This window comes from Caloenas nicobarica, chromosome 9, assembly GCF_036013445.1.
Source record: "Caloenas nicobarica isolate bCalNic1 chromosome 9, bCalNic1.hap1, whole genome shotgun sequence".
Classification (NCBI taxonomy): domain Eukaryota; kingdom Metazoa; phylum Chordata; class Aves; order Columbiformes; family Columbidae; genus Caloenas; species Caloenas nicobarica.
Genome location: NC_088253.1, coordinates 21,071,727 through 21,092,390, shown reverse-complemented (window position 1 = coordinate 21,092,390; position 20,664 = coordinate 21,071,727). Strand labels below are relative to the sequence as shown.

The following is a 20,664-nucleotide window of genomic DNA, read 5'->3' as shown; positions in this document are numbered from 1 at the left end:
AATATTATTTCTAACAGAAGTTTAAAGTAGATCTTACCTCAACAGAGCATCGTGGAGTCACAAAGAACTGATTAAATTCATCAGGGCTGAACTCCCCAAAAATATACTAAAAATAAAAGAGAAGAATCTTTGTTAAAGAGGGTTTGCATTCAACACAGTTAATAAATTCATAGTAAAATTTATTAAGATACCAGCATTCAAAAAGATCTGTGTGTTGGGAGCCAGTAGCTCACCTCTTTGCATCCCAAATTTCATTTTAATTCCTTCCCAAGTCTTTCGCAAAGTACTTTACACTCTAAAACCGTATACAATGTATTTTCCTTCAAATTCCTACTAAAGTATCCACAGCACAAACTGCAGCTCATCCCATGACCAGTTTTAAATGAGCATTTAGAGTGAAAAGTTGCATCAGTTCAAGTAAACCCTAAACACAAACTGGTTTACCTTCTAAAACAACACAGACACATACCCTCTACAACAGAAAAAAACCACTTACTGTGCTAGAGTTCTGCTAAACTAATGAGTTACGCAAGAGTAATGATACCACTGCCTGGGTGCACAAGTGGTCCCACTGAACTGAAACTGCGAGGTTTAGAAAAATATACAATATTTAAACAGTCATCAATTTTGGTACAGCTGCTCTTCAGAATTTTGTAACTCTTGTGCCTGAGACTCTACATACTGAACCTAAGATGAAATGTCTTTTCTCCAACATTATCTTCCTGCACCCTTTTAGATATTTTGTATATTTTAAAATAGAAATCTAGAAGTACCTAACTAGATCACAAAAACCCCTCATACTGAAATGAGAGTTTATATGGAGTTTACAGAAAATGAAGCATTCTCAGTAAAAAGGCCCAACATGTTGGCATTTCATAGCGCCTGGGATGCGCAGTTCTACAAACTTGCGCCACCAGCTGTAATCAGCTGAACAGCATCTGAACATCCAAGACAGCAGAGAGATACTGCGACAGAAAGAGGCTGGATAAGGAGTCAAATAAACTGACAAAATAGACAAAAGGACCTGAAAATATCAGCACTAACACATTTTAGCATATGGAAAGATATTCGCATTAAGACTCACTAGTCACAAGTATTATGGCCATGGAGAAAGGCAGGTTGGCTTGGTCCAGGACTCTGATGGTCATTTAAGACAATTCTTTGCCATCTTCCACCTTCCATCAGAAAACCGGGGCAGAAACCAGCTTTTTCATCTGTGTCACATCTTGCTCATGGCAAACCCTCAGCTTGGCTGCAACTAACGTGACTGGGAGCTGAATCACTCAAAAAAGTTCTTAAATTTTAAAAAAATCTTCTCTAGTGAAGCGCGGATTTGCAACAAGCTCTAGATATGCTCATTCAACACAGTATTTTTCTTTTTTTTTTTTTTTTTTTTTTTACACTTTAAGTGGTTTATTCCATTAAAACTCACACGCTTGCTGTTTGCATGACTCACAGCCACCTACATTCATAAATTTCAAAGCTTAAACTAAATTCCACAGCAACTACACAATGTCATTTTCTTACACTAAAAGTTATTTCTAGATATATCACTTTCATGTGTGAAAAGAATTTAATCATTTTAATGCCCTTCAGTGTTTTTAAACAAATATTAATATAATCTGGTTTGGTTGACAAACAATTCATACAGTCAAAACAAACTGGAACATCTGTGATAGAAACGTCTGAAGCACAGTAAAGCAATTAATGCTTTAAATAACCTTCATATAACCAGCTGCTAACTAGCAACTGAGCCAGTACAACACAACAGGATCACTAAATTCTACTGGAGTGAACGGCTTCACAGTTCTTGGCACAGGACTTAAACTTGGCTTGTGCTCTCAATGTAACCAAGTCATTTTTATTCAGTAACACACCAGCTAGAATTTATCATATTCCAAAAACATGCCTAAGAAAAACACTTGCTGAATCGTAACTAAACTATGCTATCGGGAGATATGTTCGATGCAGTAATGCAACAAAAATCTCAACTATAGACTATTAGAAGTTATATAAATCCAACCCTAATTCCTCCATATAACAATACAGTCTTTTCATTTAGCAGCATTTTTAACTGAGGTATCACAGGCCTGGTAGTTCTTTCCAAGCAAAAGAAAGTGCTGCTACTTAATTAGGGAACACAAGACGAAAGTTAAAGTGATCACTGATACTATCTTAATGGAAGAGTTTCACTATATAATGATGTATTCACATAGGGAAGTGTTGTGTCTATACAATGGTTTCTTCATAATTTAAAACAACTTCCAACCCAAAAACTAATCCTAGTCAGACTATAGTGCAAAAAACCCTACCCCATTTGGGTCTGAAAAAACCAGAATTTTATTTGATTTTAGGAGGCTTTAGCTAACAATGCTTTATATCTGCAAATACAAAAGAAACCAGCTAAAAGTTCCCTGCATAATAAACTGAGAAAAATACTGTTTCAAAGTAAATTTCTTAGGCCATATGACTGATGACATAAAAAACTTCCCCAACTTAACCGACTGTCCTGTCCTCTGCCTCGTCTCTCGCAAAATATATTTCTGCAAGCTGCACACACAGCGCCCTCCGCTAGCACAACACCATTTTCTACCCTTTTTAAGGCACAACTACGTGCTGAAGTGAAAAAGAACTGAGACATCATATCACTTCGTGAGTATAATGATCTCTACAAAAAAAGGCTACGGAGAGGAGAAGGAGGCACTGGAAATGCAGTGCTCGCTCCCTGCCTGTCTGTCCATCCCACGGCCCAAGGACCCAGGGTGCCTGGTGCTGTGCTAATCATCTCTGGGTAAGAGCAGATTTCAGTTGTGAAACAGTTTCAGAAAGACACCACTGTAGTACTTACCCTGAACTATTAACTCAAATTTAAAAGGTTTTTCTGTAACTGAAATGCCTAAGTAGTATTTTCGAGCAAGAGAGTGCTAGGATTTCATAAAAGCAACAGACTCCTGAACGAGACGGTCTTGTTATCAGGATGAGCTTTTGGGGTCCCAGCTTGTACACTCTAAATTATTCTACATAAATTCAAAAGCTTTAAAGTTAGGGTTTTTTTTCAAACTGACAAAATCTAATACTTGAAACAACCAAGTAAAGGTTTAATTACATTATTTACACAGCCCCTACACAAGCCACTGACAATGAGCATTAATTTATCCCCCACTCTGTAAATAACATTTAAAACATAGAGCAGAGATACTCTCCCCTGTGTTAAAGCTTTGCCAAAGCTGTTTCAGTCTATTTCAATTCCAATTTTAATACTTTCAGGTGAGCATTTGTGTAAGAAACACACGAACCCATTAGAAGTACTTCAAATAGATCCCTTTAAATGCCAAACTCTAATCTGCCCTACATCACATCAATTTGAAATTTGTGTGTACATCACAGTACTCTGAGGTTCAAATCACTGATAACAGACCGAGACTTCACCGTACAACCTCCGAGGAAAAGGTGGGTTTCAGACACAGATGCTCAGTCGGCCCGAACACAGGCTAGAGATTGTGATATGCTTGAGGATAAGCTGCTTGTCAAGATGTGTCAGAGCATCAACAGCCTCTTACTTCACAGCAACTACAACTGTACATTACCTGAGCAAAGGATCAGCATGATTGCTACAACAATGTGTATGAACCAACAGCTGAATTGGCCCAGTTAGCAAAATCCATGCTTATTACCATCAATAATACATAAAGTACATACAGCAACGTACGAAGCCAAAATATTTAAAAATATTACCAGTGAAAAGTTGAAGCTCAGCTAGAGCTCTACATTAATTTCAAGGCAACAAAGAAACAATCAACCAACAACAACAAAAATCAAGCTTTCTCCAAGCAAAAATACTATTTAGCATTTAACTACATATTTAAAAAATTGATTTTGATTTATATCCTCAGATAAACAAACATTTGTTGAAAAGCATGCTCAATAGTAGTCAATGGTGTAAGTGGTAACTCACGAGGTAGAGAAGGAATGATGCTTAGAAGACAGAGCCCAGTCACACATCAACACTGGATTTAGACGAAAAACTCTAAGAGAACATTGGGGGGAAGTTATGAAAATTTCCAATTGTAATGTTACTCCTAGACTTACTTTGAAAAATATATAGTCTCTAAGAGGCTTAATTCCAAGTCAAATCTGATCTCTCTCTCCTTCTCAAACCATCGCTGCAACCTCCATGGAAGGTTTCTGTTCTGGTTCCTGGGAAGCAGCAGGAATCCTCCTCACTTTTTCAGAAGCACACATTTCACTCTGCATTTCTTCCACTACTCCCCAGATTGTTTAACTCTGCCGAGCAATCATTAACCTTGCATTAAGTGTATTCAAGGATCCCTCAAGATACCTTGGTGTGGGGAGCTTCATTTCTGCCATAGATTAAGAGCAATGTCAAAACAGCATCATATAAATTTCAACGCTCTTCCGCTTGCAGCTGGATAAGAAAAACAGATGGAAAATAACGGTTTTCTCTGGGGGGGAAGGCATGTGGGAGGCTTAGGAAAAAAAAAAAAACACACCAAAGACCACTGCCTACCTCTACCACCTTTCCACTTCCTCAGTGTTTCCAAACCTCTCCTTTGGAATGCAAAAACAATATAATAAACCCAAAAGATACTGATGGATCTATTCCATTTTACAATTCAAGACTGTAACCCAATCTGACAATTTACCAGAGGTATGTTATAAAATAATATTAATTTTAATATGTTTAATCTGAGTAAACATATGCCAACATAGCAAAACACCCCCCTCACACTGCATGATCAGAAACTGACATTTTTTCCATCTAGCGTCTTCCATACAGAGGTTTAACAACCAATCACTTCAAAAAGAAAATTTTTCACAAAGGTTGGTTTCCACCCTTTTTTAAAATGCTACTTTCAGGATAACAAAGTGCTGAACTTCTGGATGCCTTCAGATGTGAACGCCACTCTTTCAGACGCTCACGTCTATGAGACCGAGGATGAAAATAAAAGTAAACAGCACTTGAATAAACCTTAGAAATGAGACAGCATTAGGTGGGATGGTACACGACATACACAAAATCTCTCCTTTCAGATACTGACACTAACAGCAACAAGCAGATAAACTTAAAAAAAAAAAAGGCAAAATTAAATATACTCTGCGCAATTCTAAAATGGTATCTCTTTTCACATGAAGCTGCTAATGGCATGGGTGCTCCAGTTTATAATTAACCTTTTTTATGTCACCAGTACTTCAGCTTTAATTTATTTGCCTTATTTCCACTCATCAAGATTTTGCAATTAAAGTCTGAGGCTTGAATTCTAAATGTTCTCATACAGCTTTGGAGAGTACAAAAAAAAAAAAAAAAAATCCTGAAAATGTTTGAAAGAACCAGACCAAACTGTAATTCTCAACTCCTTCCTATGTGACTGAAAAGAGGACTTCGAAAGACCTGCACCTTCGCCACCATCTCAAAGAACTTAAAATTGTAAGACGAGGCTATTATACAAATACTCTGCAGATGAGAAATTTTTTAAAAGTATATCACATTTGCAATATCTCTTTCTATAATACAAGCAAGAATACTGAATGAATGAGATTATTGAAGCTGGTACATCAGAAAGAACTCAAAGCCTGCAAGACTCCCTTGTGTGCTGGTGTCACCGATTTTAGAATTTAGTCTGACATGCTATAAAGGATCAAATTGCCCTGTATCAAGTACCTGCTTCCCAACATGAGTTACCTTTAAAAGAAATACTCATGTTAAACACCTCTCTTAGAACAACATCCCGAACCGTCCTGATCATCAGTCACTGGTGTTTCCAGTTGCAACAAAACTGGAATCAGTTTCTAAGTTAACTTCTGTAACATAATTACAATAGCATTACATACATCTGCACTCCAGCAGATTCTACACCACTTTGAACAAAACATTTCATCAATGACATCATACTTATATCTTTGAGATACTAACTGCATCTAGATTATAAAAGAAATTACATAAAACCAATTAACCAAATGCATCTACACAAGAAAATTTAGTTTCTACCACACAGAAATAAGAATACTTTTACATTTGTACTATAAGTCTGGTATCTGTAAATGACCAAGTGGCATCTTAACTATGCAAATAAAAGCAGCAGCAACAGAACTAATTAGAAGAAGGGGGGGGAAAAAAAAAGTTCTCTGAAGACCCCAAAGGATGAAAATGCCTGACCTGCAAGCTCTCCCCGTGTCAACTTTTTTGCTGTGCTCTCCTTAACTACTTAAAAAATGAATGCTAATGTTACCCATCTGCCCGTAACGAGATCTCCACTGGTATTCCAGCCTGACAACACGAACACCCTCTCAGAGGATTACAAGGAGGAGCACACGTTAGACAGTGGCTTGTCCTAGAAAAATGCATCATCATCTTGGCATCACCTGTGCTACAAGAAAAGCCAGGAAAATGAAGTGTCAGCTCCTGCTTTCAACAAGCATTAACGTAGCTTTCATCTAATAACCAACAGCTTCAGATCTTCCAGTCAAATTAGTTTAAGCTGCGAATACTCCCACTTCAAACGCTTCTCCACAAACGAGTTAAAAATACAGCTTTTACTTAATGATGGCAAGGAATAATTCAACTGTATCTAAGCAGAAGGCCTAACAAGTCAAAACTAGTTCACACATAAATTGAAATTATGTTTATGCATATAGTTTATGTATACCATAAGCTATACAATCTTTCTCACTGAGCTACTTCTACGAAGCGAACTTATTCTTAAAGCTATCAGAACAGGCTGGAGTAGAGGAAGAAAATGAACCATTCAAAAGCCTGTTTTCTGGCAAGGAATAAAGGGCACATGCATATGACTGCACTTGGTTTTTATTAGCAGAGAAAATGCTATTACATTAGTCATCCCAGCAGCAAATATGGTACTTCTCCCTCACCCTTCTCTCCTATTTTATCGAGGTTTATCTTTTTCTTTTCTTTTTTTTTTCTGGAAAGTGTAGGGAAAGACAATTTTCCCCCAGGTCCTCCTTCCTTTTGAGCTGAAATCCATCAAGTCTTAGTACATAGATGATTACTTCATTTGCTACAATAAGGCTTTCTGAACTTCCAAATCCCAAGAGACTTATTGCTAAAATGTTTATAAAAACACATACAAAATTGTGAGACTGAAAAACAGGTTCGCTGGTTTGGTTTTAGATTCTGAATTTGCAAGCAACAACCCATAACCAGGGGCCATGAAGACCACTGGTCATCTAATTACAGCTGTACCACAGTCTAAATGGTAGTATTTTAAGCAAACCAGTTTCTGAAAAAATCCTGTGTTGATATATCCTCTTTACGGAAAAATAAATAAAAATGCATGGGAATGAAGCTGTACTTTAAGGCAGAGCAGTTGCATATTAAAGCTGAAACGGTGAGGAATCATGAGCAAACTCTCAGTATAGTTTAGAGTCCTTTATCTCTGGCCTGCAGCTTAAAACTAGAACATTAACAAACCTACATAGTGCTTGGAGAAAGATCAGCGATAGGTAAATGTAGGTCAGCTAAGCCCATGAGTCAGTACAACTCTGTCTGCCCACCATTTAAGCAATCAAAGGCTCAAAAATATATTGTATGACTGTACCTTCCCCCTTTTCTTTTCCAGTTCAGGGTTTCTTTGATGTTATTACAGAATTCTTACAGCTGAAGAAAGTTAGGGATCTTCCACACATTTTACATTAATTAATCTGAGGGGGAATTCATTCCATTATGCAAAAAGAATGATCATTTTAAAAATTCGTTTTCTAATCAGAGGAAAAAGCCAGATCATTGTCTAGTATGAAAGTATAAGTTGGTGAAATTTCAGTTGCGACCACAGAGTTACTGGAAGAGCAGGTTTAATGAATAAGTGGCCCCTAGAGCCTGAGCCTGAACCTATCATGGAGGCACAACGTGGATCAGAACAGTTTATCCTGAAGCTGTAACTCAAATATTCACCAAAGTAGAGCAGGTTGTGCTCTTTCATTATTATTCATTTTCATCAATTACATAACATATTTCAAATAAAAGCAACACACCAAACAATAACCATATGAAAAACCGCCAAAACACTAGCCAATTTCTTACACCCAAACAAATTCTGTTCATGTATTCTCTTCATTCTATTCCCAAAAATGAGGTGCTTGTTGGCATTCCTCCATTTCAAACAAAGAACAGCTGCCACAAGTGCAACTAGCCCAAGGAAGCTGTCTATAAAGTGCTGACTGTAATCAGTAGAGGGGGGGGAAAGGGGGTGCAAGAATAAAAACCAACCCATCATCTTACATAGACGCCATTGCACTTATGAGCACGGCGTATCTTCCCCAACTGCAGAAAGACACTCTTATCTTCTGGTCTGCCCCAGGAAAAAAATCTCTGCTGTTTCACATTTAAAGCTTTCTCCAATTGGTGGTGTTCTTCTGTTCCAAAAAACAAACCAAAAAAGGCACATCCACAATGAGCCATAATTTTATTTTGTAAATAATAATAGTATAAAGAGGCCAATGCAGCTGTATCACCTATATTTCATCATAAAGCAATGGTCCAGTGACAGCAGAATTGTGTCTACATTTTATATACCTTTTAATTTGCATCCTGTGAGAGAGCATCAGGTTCTTGCTAAGGAAGTATCTTTCTCATACCTTCCCCTGGAACCCAAGGTAAGAACATACATTCACGGGTTATACAAACAAGCTGCAGTGAAGTGCAGTCACTTTGGGACTAGAGCAGGAATATCTGGAAAGCACTCTCCAAAGAGAAAGCAAGAGGGAAGATAACAACTGCATTGTCAGAGCTGATTACATCAAGTCTTAGCTCTTTGGAGAGCACAAGATGGAATTTCTGACATCTTTACACCAGCAGCTCCATCACTACAAGCCCACAGAACATCTGCCAGTGATTCAGAGAAGTAACATTTTCCAATATATTTTCTTGTGATGTTAATTCAAAATAAAAGCCAAACAAAAATACTTTCCCATTAAATTCTCCAAGCAGGCAGCCCTTGCAACCATCAAAAGAAAAATGCTTCCAAAACAGATAGACAGGTCCTTCCTCTGTTTTGAATTCAAGATCAGTGGTTGGTAAAAACACCTATTGCTAAGCCTCTATCTTCACACCCTTGAAGAGTTTGAAAACACCAGCTTCAAGCGGGTTACTCACAATTGAGCAAAACCATTTACTGCAAGCTCTGCTTGCACTGAACTTGTTACTGAGTCAAACGTGCAAATTGGAAACTCTTCCTATAATGAAGAGCAAAAATAATTATGACTCAAATTATTCTCATTTACTATAGCATGATAAGCACTGAGGAGAGAGAAGCTGGAACATGAAGTTACTCAAGAACACAGCCAGTTTAACTACTATTTTATTATAGGTGGGGCAGGCAAAACAATCTCTTATTAATTTTATCTCATACTTCCCAGCAGCAAAGCCTTGATATTAGCCATTTTTTTTTCTCTACCAGACTAAAATCATTAGATCTGCAACCTTTTGTGCCAGATGCATATGGCAGAACAATCTTCTAAGAACACAGTACTAAAATCAGTTTTCCGTCTGAAGAAAACTGCTTCAGCCACATTAAGTAGCAAATCGTCTTTGAACACCTCGCAGCAGTCCACCCAAATTCCAGATATGCTGTATAAATCAGCATTTTTCTGAAGTTCAGAAAATCTATTTAGCAGGTAATTTAGCAACTAAGATTTTGAAGGACTGTTTTCAATGTGCTTCTCTCAATTCCTCCAGGTAGAAGAACAGCACATACTCTATTTTTTTTCTCCCAACCACATAGTTCATAGTATTGAGGTGCCAGTACATTCCTACCCTGGCAAGGCAGGATGCTCTGGGCTACCAGAACAAAGCCCGGCTTTCCCTGCAATGCGCTCCAGCTTGGCAGCGCCTTTCTTCTTCTGTGCTTGCTATACCTGCGTTTAACTCACGGCCAACTTTTAACCACCAAAGCCATGATTTAAAAAAGTAAAACTAATACATCTAGATGTGGATGAAGGTGTTAAAAAGGAAAGGAAAAAAAAAAAAAAGAGGCGGAGCTCTGGGAAGAAAAAGTGCAACAAGATGCTGAGTTTTAAGAAATTAAACAAGTTTGACTATCAGCACATTTTTAAGTGGTTTGAGAAGGACATCACAATCGGCTTGATGAGGCCAAAGATGAGGAAGGTGACACAGGACCTGAAGTTATTCTACAGACAGCACATGAAATAAAAAAGAAATGGAAGGAACTAGTCTGTGCCTGCCAGACCACTCTCCTCTCCAAAAACTGAATTATCATCCAAAATTCTGGAATCACATAATCCCTCCACACTGTTAGTCAAAAGACTCTTTAATTCAGTTACAGCAGTATGTGTCTCAGCTCCTTTAAAAATACTCCTTCCTCTTGTGAATTACTCCATCCGCTTTAACAGCAGACGCCCTTTCCATGTATGCAAAGGTGCTAACCTTGCAGATATAGGATGTGAGATTCAAGATGACACCCTATTATTTAAGATAAGGAAATTACACTAAAAATTATGCTTCTAAAATCAAGTAATCAAAACCAAAGCTGCACAAAAATTAAGACTGTTTGTATCTTCATTTGTTTCCCCCTTGTTTATGTACATTCAATATTCTCTTTGCTTATTTCCACTACTCATGTCTTCACACAGGACTAATCCCTCACAGGAACAATACAGACTCATCCCAGAGGACAATCCACCCTTGGCAGTAAGGAAATTGCTGTTCCAGTTTGTCAAGCAAGCTGAAAAATACACACTGGAAGATAAAGAAAAGTAGGAAAAGCATGCATAGCCTCTGAATAACCATAGCTAAGTGTTAGGGAGAGATTTTAGTTTTCCGCAACAGCACCACAGCTAGACAAGTCACCCACACAACGCTTTTCACAAGCAATTACTCAGGGCAGGATTTAAGATGGCTAAGATTAGGTGAGGTAAAAATTAGCTATCTGGACTCCATCCTGACAGGGAAGACAGATTAGCACCTTCAGAAGGCAGTCGAGCCCACCTACCCAGGACTGGTGTGCCTCTTCTGAAGACCTAACTTTGCATCTCAACCCTGAATTTCACAGTGCTGAATGCTTAGAAGTGAGTGAGATTTAACCTCGGAAGTTTAGTATTAACCTAAATGTGGTGCAAAGTCCTATCAAAACCACATTCACCACCAAGAATTAAAAAAAGACAATGCAAAAGCTAATGATACCCAGAGCTTGTACAGGGGTAACCACCTCAGCACAGCACCACACATTAAACAGTGACAGTAACAGAAAACACTGGCTGATCATTAAAAGCCACCACCTGCTCCATTCACCAAGGCCACATTGTTTTTCCCTCTCCTTTACTTCTTGCTGGATTCACAACCCTACCTCTCCTCCTGCACCAGTTCTGGCACACGCTGAACTGATCAGTGACATGATTATACTCAAGCCGAGAGAAAACAATCCAGATTTGGTTTGGTTTTTTTTTTTGCACTGGCAGAGGAGGGTTTAGAGAAGAAGCCGGCATAAACCAAAAGATGCAAGTGGCCAGGAGCAAGGAAGAATGAGACTTTCCCCTTTGCACGTCATGACCTGCCAAAAATGGGTTATAATCTCGTAAAGTAACAGCCAAAAATAAACCAGAGAACTTGCAAAAACCCACAATGATTGGTAAATGACTCAAGGGGATCACAGAAATGCAACACAACCACCACCACATAATGAAATCTCCTATATTTTAAGTTCGGTAACTGCTGAAGCCTGAGAGCAATTCTGCAGAGGTTCTTCCTCTATTTTTTCTCAACAAGAACTCAAGCCCCTTCCACGACTCACCACATGACAAATGTGTATGCTCTGGGTCCCCTTGGCAGAAAGAAACTGAGGACACCACATATTATTTTGATTCTCAGTATGTAAGCAGCCATCCATCTCCTCTAGCAGCCTGATATGTGATAAGTAGCAGGTGGAAACCTGAGAGGATCTGGCACTGCCCATGACAGCAACTTTGTCTTTTGTAGTGGTACGCAGGTTAAAATGAAAATTGGGACACCACACATATGTCACCTCCTCCCGAGATAGTTTTAGAGCTCAAGTATCTGTAATACAATTTTATGTAGATGCAAGACAGCTGTTAAAATGAATGCACAGATTAATACACTGCTGCAACTAAACCACAGATAATAAGCATATTAAACACCCATATTTTTAAATGGCAGCGTTAAACACTGGGTATGAATACCGCAGTAGGTTTACTGTATGATAATAACACTGTCAATTTTAAGACTTACTTTTTTTAGTTAGTTCATTTCAAAAGAGTAACACTGACAGTGGTGCTATTTCATGTCCTCTGCGAGATCTTCTCTTAGCATTCACGTTTCTTCTGCACATATGAATGAACAGAATGCAAAATGGCACTCAAGATATTTCCCAACACGTTTACAGTATTGAAGATGCTGAAATTCTCTTGCTTTCTGAGGGGCAAAAAGGGACTAAAACAGAGTATAACCTGACACACTATTACTGATAAGCCCACAAGGCTGTGACACATGCGTATCACAACCGACAGCTCACGTACCCTCTGGTCCAGGGCGCAGCTTGAGTCACCACTTCTTGGCCTGCACATCCAGCCATCTACAAACAGGAATATCGATACACAGCCAGGGAGATGATTTTAGGGGACCCCACACAAATACCAGCAAATTGCCATCTAATCCACAATGCTGACAAGGGTCAGCAACAAGGATGAAACCACACCCTCGTATTGCAGCCTGTGTATTGTGAATTTATAATACCTTCCACTTTCAAACAACACCAATTTAGGCAGCTTTTGAAAGAACATGCTTCTCATGTGGCTGTACATTGCTTCCCTTGGTCCCAAATCCAATTAAAATACCTTGTAAATCACAAAAACGTTTGGTAAACACGATCAATCATTCATACTATTGTTCAAAATGGCTGTTCTGCAAATAAGACACAAAATACAAACTAAACTGAAGTTTGAAATTGGTGATGTTTGCCAGTCAAATATGGCAACCTCTGGCTACTAAGTAAACACACTGGATGTGTTGGACACTCCTAACTACAGCTGTCCTTCAAAGATAATATAATAAGCAGTTGTTCAATAATTCCAAGCGCTTTTTTTAAAAAAAAAAAAAAGCTGTCAGAAAATAAATTTGAAGCACAAACACACAAAATTTGGTATGCAAACTAAATGGCTATAAAATACCTCAGCTCTTAGCTAAACGCTGAGATTTTTTTGGCTGGAAAAAACTGTGAAGAATTCAGACTAAGATCATGCTACTGTTACGAGCAGCAGCACAAAGCAAAGGAAAACCAGTGCACAACTGCCCTAATGCATCGTTCCGGAGGTGGACACTGATGAGAACTCATGGAAAAATCTATTTTAAGGATGCAATTACACCAAAGCAGAAAACCATAATGGCCTTTATGTGACAATCATTAATATTAAGCGTAATACGTGCCCATTGGCTTTACCCTCCCCAATGAAGAAAACTCCAAGTCTTTGGCAACATGTAAAAACACCACGTGCCAGCATCTGATATTTACAGTCATTTTGACTCCAGCAACAAGAGTGACCACCATAATTCACTGTTGTGTTTGAACAAATGTAAAGTTCAAAAGACTGAGAATGCAAACCTGTTGACATGAGCAAACTCAACAGCTTTACTTCTTCTGCTCTGAAAGCTGACTATTGCTCTTTTACACTTCTATAATTCTGCTGCACTTACATAAAATTTTCATCCTGGCATTGCAAGCGACAGAAAACGTATCTCATTCTTGCTTGCTATGAAAGCATATTAAAAGTATAAACCCTTTTTTTGTTGTCTTGAGTTTTGTTAGGGAGTTTTTACTATCTGTGAGTCATGGAAACTTGAACTTCTTGTTAAGGGGCAATAGCCTATGGTCACAGCCTTTAGCTGAGAAGAAGAAAACGAGTACTGGGAATTGCCTAAATAAGTTGTCTGACTTTTTTCCAACTTCGTATCAATTAACCACAGTGCTCCACAGAAATTTTCAAACAGCAGCAGCTTTGGTTTTGTATCCGAAAGGCAGCAGAGGAACAGAAAGTGAGCTTTTCTATGCTTTAAGGACATTATAGCACTAGTTCTTACTTTCTTTAGTAACAGCTAGCTATTATTAGAGACCATATGATTTAATGGATAGACCGAATCAGACTGGAACTCAAGAGAACTTGATTCTTCTTGCAATTCAGCTATAACTTGTGCTGACAATGACTCTCTTTCTCTCTGCTTTATTTCCCTCTCCTTTTATCATAACTACTCATATCTAATATGACAAGACCATCCCATATTGTATACTAGTATAGCGTCATTTTTAATCAAATACCCTTCTAAGCAGCATGGTCCAAAACCATTATTTGAATATGATTAATCTAATTGCCTGTTGCTACCATTAAACTAAGCAATACAGGCTAAAATGCAAATTACATACATGTTTCTGCTGAGATAGGTATGTGCTGTGAAGTACTCATGAAAATAAGAACATTATCTTGACACTGTAAGAATCGCTATTGGTAACATGTTGCTATACTACCTACAAAAGAATCCCAGTCCAACAAGACAAAACATTTTCACGATAAAAAGCCTTCACTTCTTTGCAGGAACGATATACAACTTCTGTATTTGATGTTACACGGGCAAATCCATTTCCAGCCTGCAACATTGATGGGGAAAAATGAGGCAGGAAACCTGTGAATTGCTACAGCAGGCTCTAAATGTTGTATGAAAAAACACGCCCGCTGCACTGGGGGAATACAGCATTGCTATTTCTGATCGTGTGCTTGGTTTGGTTAAAAAAATATATAAAAACCAAACGACACAGCAGTCTTTCATACACAGAATTCTTTGAAGAAAACCTACCTTCTCGTGTTTTCCTAAATGCATCTTTCCACACAACCTTTAAAGATACGTTGTTCTTTACAGTTTCTTACAGATAGGGCATTTTTCTCTTCCAAATTAAAGCTGAATCAGGGGCTTTACTTTTTTAACAAAGTAAAAAAGTTAGAAAACCCTTAAGTGATTTTCCAGCTTGTGATAGCACTACATTCAATGGAAGCTGATCCATATTCCTTCCTTTCCTACTATAATTCCAATGCAAATAACATACAATGCTTCTTTTAAGACTTCTATACGTTATATCAATTCACACACTATACTATAAGCAAAAATATTTTCAGAAGCAGTCTTGCACATTTCTCTCGGTTTGTACGGCACTGACATTTGTGTCCATCACAGGATCTCGAGAAGGCCTTTCTTAATTTTACATTAAACACAAGCTTTCCTATAAGGTGTATCATTTAAATAAGCCTTACATAAACACTTTGTTAGGTCTATTGTGATTCAGGCTGCCTCCTGCCTAACTACACGTGAAGAAAAACAGATCTTGGAGCACACACCACAAATCAATAAATCTTATGCCGTCAAACAAGGAGGAAAAGTTCTTACACGTATTTAAAATATCAAAAACATCTGCAATTAAATTAGGTATTAGAGAGTCAAATACAAAATTTAAGAGACTAATGTACTTCAAAGTTTTACTCTATTACGGTGTTAATGAATATATTAACATGAGGACTTAATCTAAAAAACCTTCAAAGTGTTTTAAAAATAAGCGACACGGCACCATTATTGGAAATACTCAAAACAAGTAGCCTTAAATGCATATGTTACAATTTCATAAAATAAAAGTAGGGTTTAGAATCCCAATTTTAAAATATTAAACTGTTCCATTATGGAATGTTCATATGTGTGTATGTGTGTATATATGTACACAGACAGTCATGTACACACACACGCGTTTTTTCACCATGAAGCATAACCCTTTGTTCCATAATCCCCAGTTGTATGTTTAATGATCACACATAAAACACTTCCATCAAAAAGAAAAACCGCAGTTGTAGCATGTTTAATTCTTCGGAAATGAACATCTACATTGCTGAAATGGCATTACAGTGACAAATGACTATAATCCAATGGCCCAAGGCCAGCAACTTCTATTACAACAGATTTGGCTGTTTTGTACGACACAGCATGTTGCACGTATATCACTAAACAGAAATCCGACTGCTTAGTTTACCTATAAACAAAACCCCACTTAACTTTACGAGTCTTTTAACAGCTACATAAATGGAAAAAGCTGTGTGTCTAAGCAACCACCTAAAAAAATGAATAATAGGTAAATGGCTGGATCCATTCTAAGTCGTCTCCATATCAGTGCTATAGTCTAGAATGCACAAATAGCAGCAATTCGCAAAACCTGTGGGCTTTATTCTATTATTTTCATGCTGCCATATAGTTTCAAATTTAAGTTCTATATCAGTTTTCCCAGACTTCCTTTTTTTAAGTTTACCAGCCCACATTCACCCACTGTACTCTGCATGGATTCAGCATTCACATTTCAGAAAGACACATTATACCTTCTGGCTACCTAAACTCACAGCTTCAGTTGCAGCTGGAATTCCCGAGACCACAGACACCTAGAACAACTACGCATTCCATCAGGAAAGAAAAGAGAAGGAAAAAAAAAAAAAGAAAAAAGAAAAAAAAAGGACAAATCCAGCTTCTTCAGCCCTTTAAAACACAGCAAGCCAGGGGAGAAGCAGCAAGACAACGCGCTTGAGAACCTCTCTCCAAGCCCTTGCCCAGAACCACCTTTTATTTCACATTCCAGGTGCCCCCCCATAGTTTTCAGCGTATTTCAGGGACCTTACAGACAGAATCCACATTGCCCTATCTCCAAACACTTCTTTCTGCCTATAAGGAGGCTGTTAACATTATACACATCTGCACGGGTGCAAGTAAGCTAGCGCAAGAAACTCATCCAGCTGTGTAACAACCATTTTTCTAAGATTATTTTGAGACTGATTTCCTCATCAAGGTCACCCACAAACGCCAGGCAATACACTGCAAAGACAGCACAGGATAAATGCCTACAGACTGCTGCTTTGCTTTTATTATTTTTTTTTTCTTTCAGAAATGGCGCTGGCTTAAGGGAACATCAAACTACACCCTGTCAGGGAGCAAGACTCCAAGCCAGCCATAAAAGCGGCAGTTTGCAGCGCAGGATTTCAGGGAGTCGGATTGCGCGTCGTGTTCCCAGTTCCAGTTATTCTGGTTGCCAGGCCAGGCTTGGGCGAGGATGAGCAGCTTAAAAGCTGGTTCAGCTTTTTCTGAACACAAACTCTACTGGTTTTTACTTCAGCTGGGTTTTGGGGCAATCCGGTACATTTTAAATGGCACCGAGTTAATTTGACACCACAGTAATGGCAAAAGAACAAAACAAGCATAAATGATTCATTCTGCTATAGTATCCTTTCTTCTGCTTAACTTGTTTTCACAAGATTTATAAATGATGAGTTTGTATTAATTCTTTCTATGAAAAACAACAGGAAAAGTGGCTAAGACAACTGTTTATACAGTTCCTATAGAGTATTACTCTTTCCGAACAGGGAAATAGTTTTTAACATTTTTTAAGAAGATTTTTAGATGACCTTGATGAGAAATGGTTTCAACTATATCAATTCAATATCCGTAGTGTCATACAAAACCTGTAGTGATACAACAGGTTTCTCACTCACCTTAATAAAAAAAAATTTACAGATTTTGAATATGCTCAGAACACGCCCAGAAAACTGACAGCAACACTTAAATATCTCATAAACGATTATGAAATAATGACATGGAATACAGACGTATAAACGACCAGCAATCTCTAAACTGTGTTACTATATACCCATGTGTTTGCTGAGTAGCTGGCCATCCAAAATTAACACTCCTCTGAAAATATACGTGGTCACGTTTCATGATTCATTTTTTAGAACGTGCAAACTGATTGATGACATATTTCTGCCCACTATTACTTTCATCCATTAATTGGCAGGAATCTGACTACGCATTTTTGGCTATTAGAAGAGCATGATTTTCTCAAAGATATTTTTTTCCCCCTCTGTGACAAAAGAAAAGTTTCAATTACGGTTCACTCAAATTACAGTCACAAGGAAAAACTAAGCACTTTTACCCAGGACTCTGCATTATGACACGAACATAACGACTAAATAATGTTGATTAGTCTTGTGCTCAGAACAGAAAACTGGTATCAAAACTCTCCAGTTTTTCTACTGATCCGCAACACTACCATCCTAAAATAAATTTTAAAAACACCTACATGGAAAATTGCATCCTTGAATTTATTTTCAGGTTCTCCACCCAAAAAAGTCCAAAACATTACCTACTCCAGCATCATAGCACTGTATTGCTCTACAATATGTGTTCACATAAATCCCAGACAGCAGTTAAACAAACTGTTTACATTAGGAAAAACAAAATAAAACATAAAACTATGGTGTTTAATGACATGAACAAAGCATTAACTGAAAGACATCTTAGAGATTTGCCTCTGAATTATATAATACATAATTTTAAGCAGTAATCTTCACAAGACCTAAATATCTACTTTTACCTACAGAGGGTTGATTTAAAATAGTTTATGTACGAGCTACTCCTAAAGATGAATTTATAGTCTAGTTTTAATTACAGCTACACAGCACTTCACCATAAACTAAATCATCAGCTGAACTTTTTTTTTGTTTGTTTCAAGGTACACCAATTTGAGTACAGACACAAAAATGTCCTTAATTCTTCTAAATCAACAAAAAAGCTACAATGTAAAGCCCAGTCTTACCAAACAGACCACATGCACTGCTGTCTAGTACTGAGAAGGGAAAGCAGCAAGTAAAACTGCTTCTGAGTTGGAAATTGAATCCTTGTCATAAATTGCATTCTAACTATCGTTCATTAGGCCAATAAAAAAGTCCAAAACTAAGGGAGTTGCCTGCACTTTGAAAGAAAAGTTCAAGGATACAAAATTTTAAAGCTATTTGAAATTTTAAACCAACTCCAGAAACTGCAGTCGCCCTCAGAACACTCATGTTGACAAAATCACGACCTCCTTCCTCTCAAACATAAATAAATCAAGAAATGTCATGGTAGTTTTCACTGATTACAAACTTTTCTTTATGGAAAAATCGTTGCCAGTGCCACTAGTGCACAACTTTATTACACGTGCAGCTTAAATACCATTCGAACAAAAAATATACAGAGTCCAGAATAAAGCGTTGCCTTGTTTAAAACACTTAAATTCCATTAAAGATCTTTTCCACCACAAAAGACACGGTTTCTTAACAAAACTACCTTTAACGCGATCAAAGTTCGCGAAACTTTATTATCTGCTAAAACCAAAGCTGTATGAAGCCTTGCAAATAAACACCTCAGTGCACCACGCATGCTGCCTGACATTTTTGCTTTTAAGTTTTTCGGGAGAAAAATCTTACAGGAAAGCAACGGTGAAGTTAACTCATTCAATCGTTCGCTCTAAGCACACACTAGGTTAGGCCAGGAATCGAGCTTTTAACTTCCACTGAAAAACCACCACGACTGCATTTTTTTTTTTTTTTTATTCGGTGCACAAATCTTCTGGCTGGTTTAGTGAGTGGGAGCCAGGGAAGCTGCACACGCATCCCCATGCACAGGAATCTTGCAACACTCAGCCCTTTGCACCCCAATGCATTCAGGTCTATTGAGCGTTTGGGCGGGGGGCGGGGGGGAAAGGATTAGTTTACAAATCTCCTTACTCCCTTCTCATTATAGAATCGCTTCTCCCCCCTCTCAAAAAAAAAAAAAAAAAAAAAGCGCAAGCTATCGAGTCGCCTCTTTGCAGCGGTCCACCCGGGGGAGCTGCACCGGCCTCACCCCCAAAGGGCTCCACGGGCTCCCGCAGCCGCCGCCTCCCCGCGCTGAGGAGCGCGGACCCCGGCGAGGGGCCGAAGCCCAGCCCGCTGGGCCCCTCGGCGGGGCAGGAGGGCGGGAAGCCGCCGTCCCGCCCGGCAGCGAGGCCCCTTCACCGCCCTGAGGGGATTCAATGAAGCTGCAGAATCACCCTGGGCCTAGTCCCGGCCACCACGCTCCCCCCCTCGGCGAGCCGCGCCGCGGGGCCCTGCACACCCCTCGGAGCCCCCCAGGAACCCCCGCAGCGCCCCGGGACGGCAGCGCGGGGGCGGCCAGTACCTGGGCGCTGTTCACGGCCATGGCGCCCCGCGGCCGTGGGGAGCTCAGCGTCTCCCGGGCGCCTCACGCTGCTGCCCCCGCCGCCGCCATCTTCTCTCTCGCACGCACCAGCCGGGCGGGCAGGCGGCGCGCACTGCGCCTGCGCACAGCGCCGGCGGGGAGGGGCGGGGCGGGGCGGCCGCGCCTTTGCGCCTGCGCGCCGGCCGGGCGGCGGCGGCTGGCGGTGCTTGCGCAGGCGCAGTGGCGGCGCGGCAGGGGGCGGGGCCGCCCTGAGGAAGGGGCCCCGCGGCGGGACGGTCGCTTCCCTGAGGGGTGAGCTGGGCAGCCCGAGGCGGGAAGGAGGGCGAGGCTGACAAAAAAAAAAACTTTCGCCTTCAGCCCCCCACACAGGCGTGGTGTGGGGCGGGGGAGCCGCCGTGAGGCGGGCCCAGGCTGAAGCGACCCCGCCGCCTCGGAGCCAATGGCGGGAAGCGGGTCCCTCACGGCTGGAGCTGCAGCCCTGGGCGGGGTAGCACCGCCAGCCCTGGGCTCTTGGAGTTGAGGTAACGCCGTGCAGGAGAAACTCAGCTGGAAAGGTGCAGGCTGCCCCCAAGGAATTCTTCTCCTGAGTGGCA

The 20,664-nt window shown here is 39.7% G+C and overlaps 1 protein-coding gene across 1 annotated transcript in view; it reads right to left on the bottom strand.

The window, feature by feature from the left end:
• USP10 (ubiquitin specific peptidase 10) overlaps nucleotides 1-20,202 on the bottom strand; it is a 49,490-nt gene extending 29,288 nt beyond the window's left edge. Inside the window, exons 1-2 of the mRNA XM_065640805.1 lie at nucleotides 20,051-20,202; nucleotides 38-106 (exon numbers count right to left, since the gene is read on the bottom strand). Of these exons, the coding sequence (XP_065496877.1) occupies nucleotides 38-106; nucleotides 20,051-20,071 (90 nt within the window). The 5' untranslated portion in view covers nucleotides 20,072-20,202. The remainder of the gene's footprint in view (nucleotides 1-37; nucleotides 107-20,050) is intronic.
• Nucleotides 20,203-20,664: the final 462 nt, after the last annotated feature.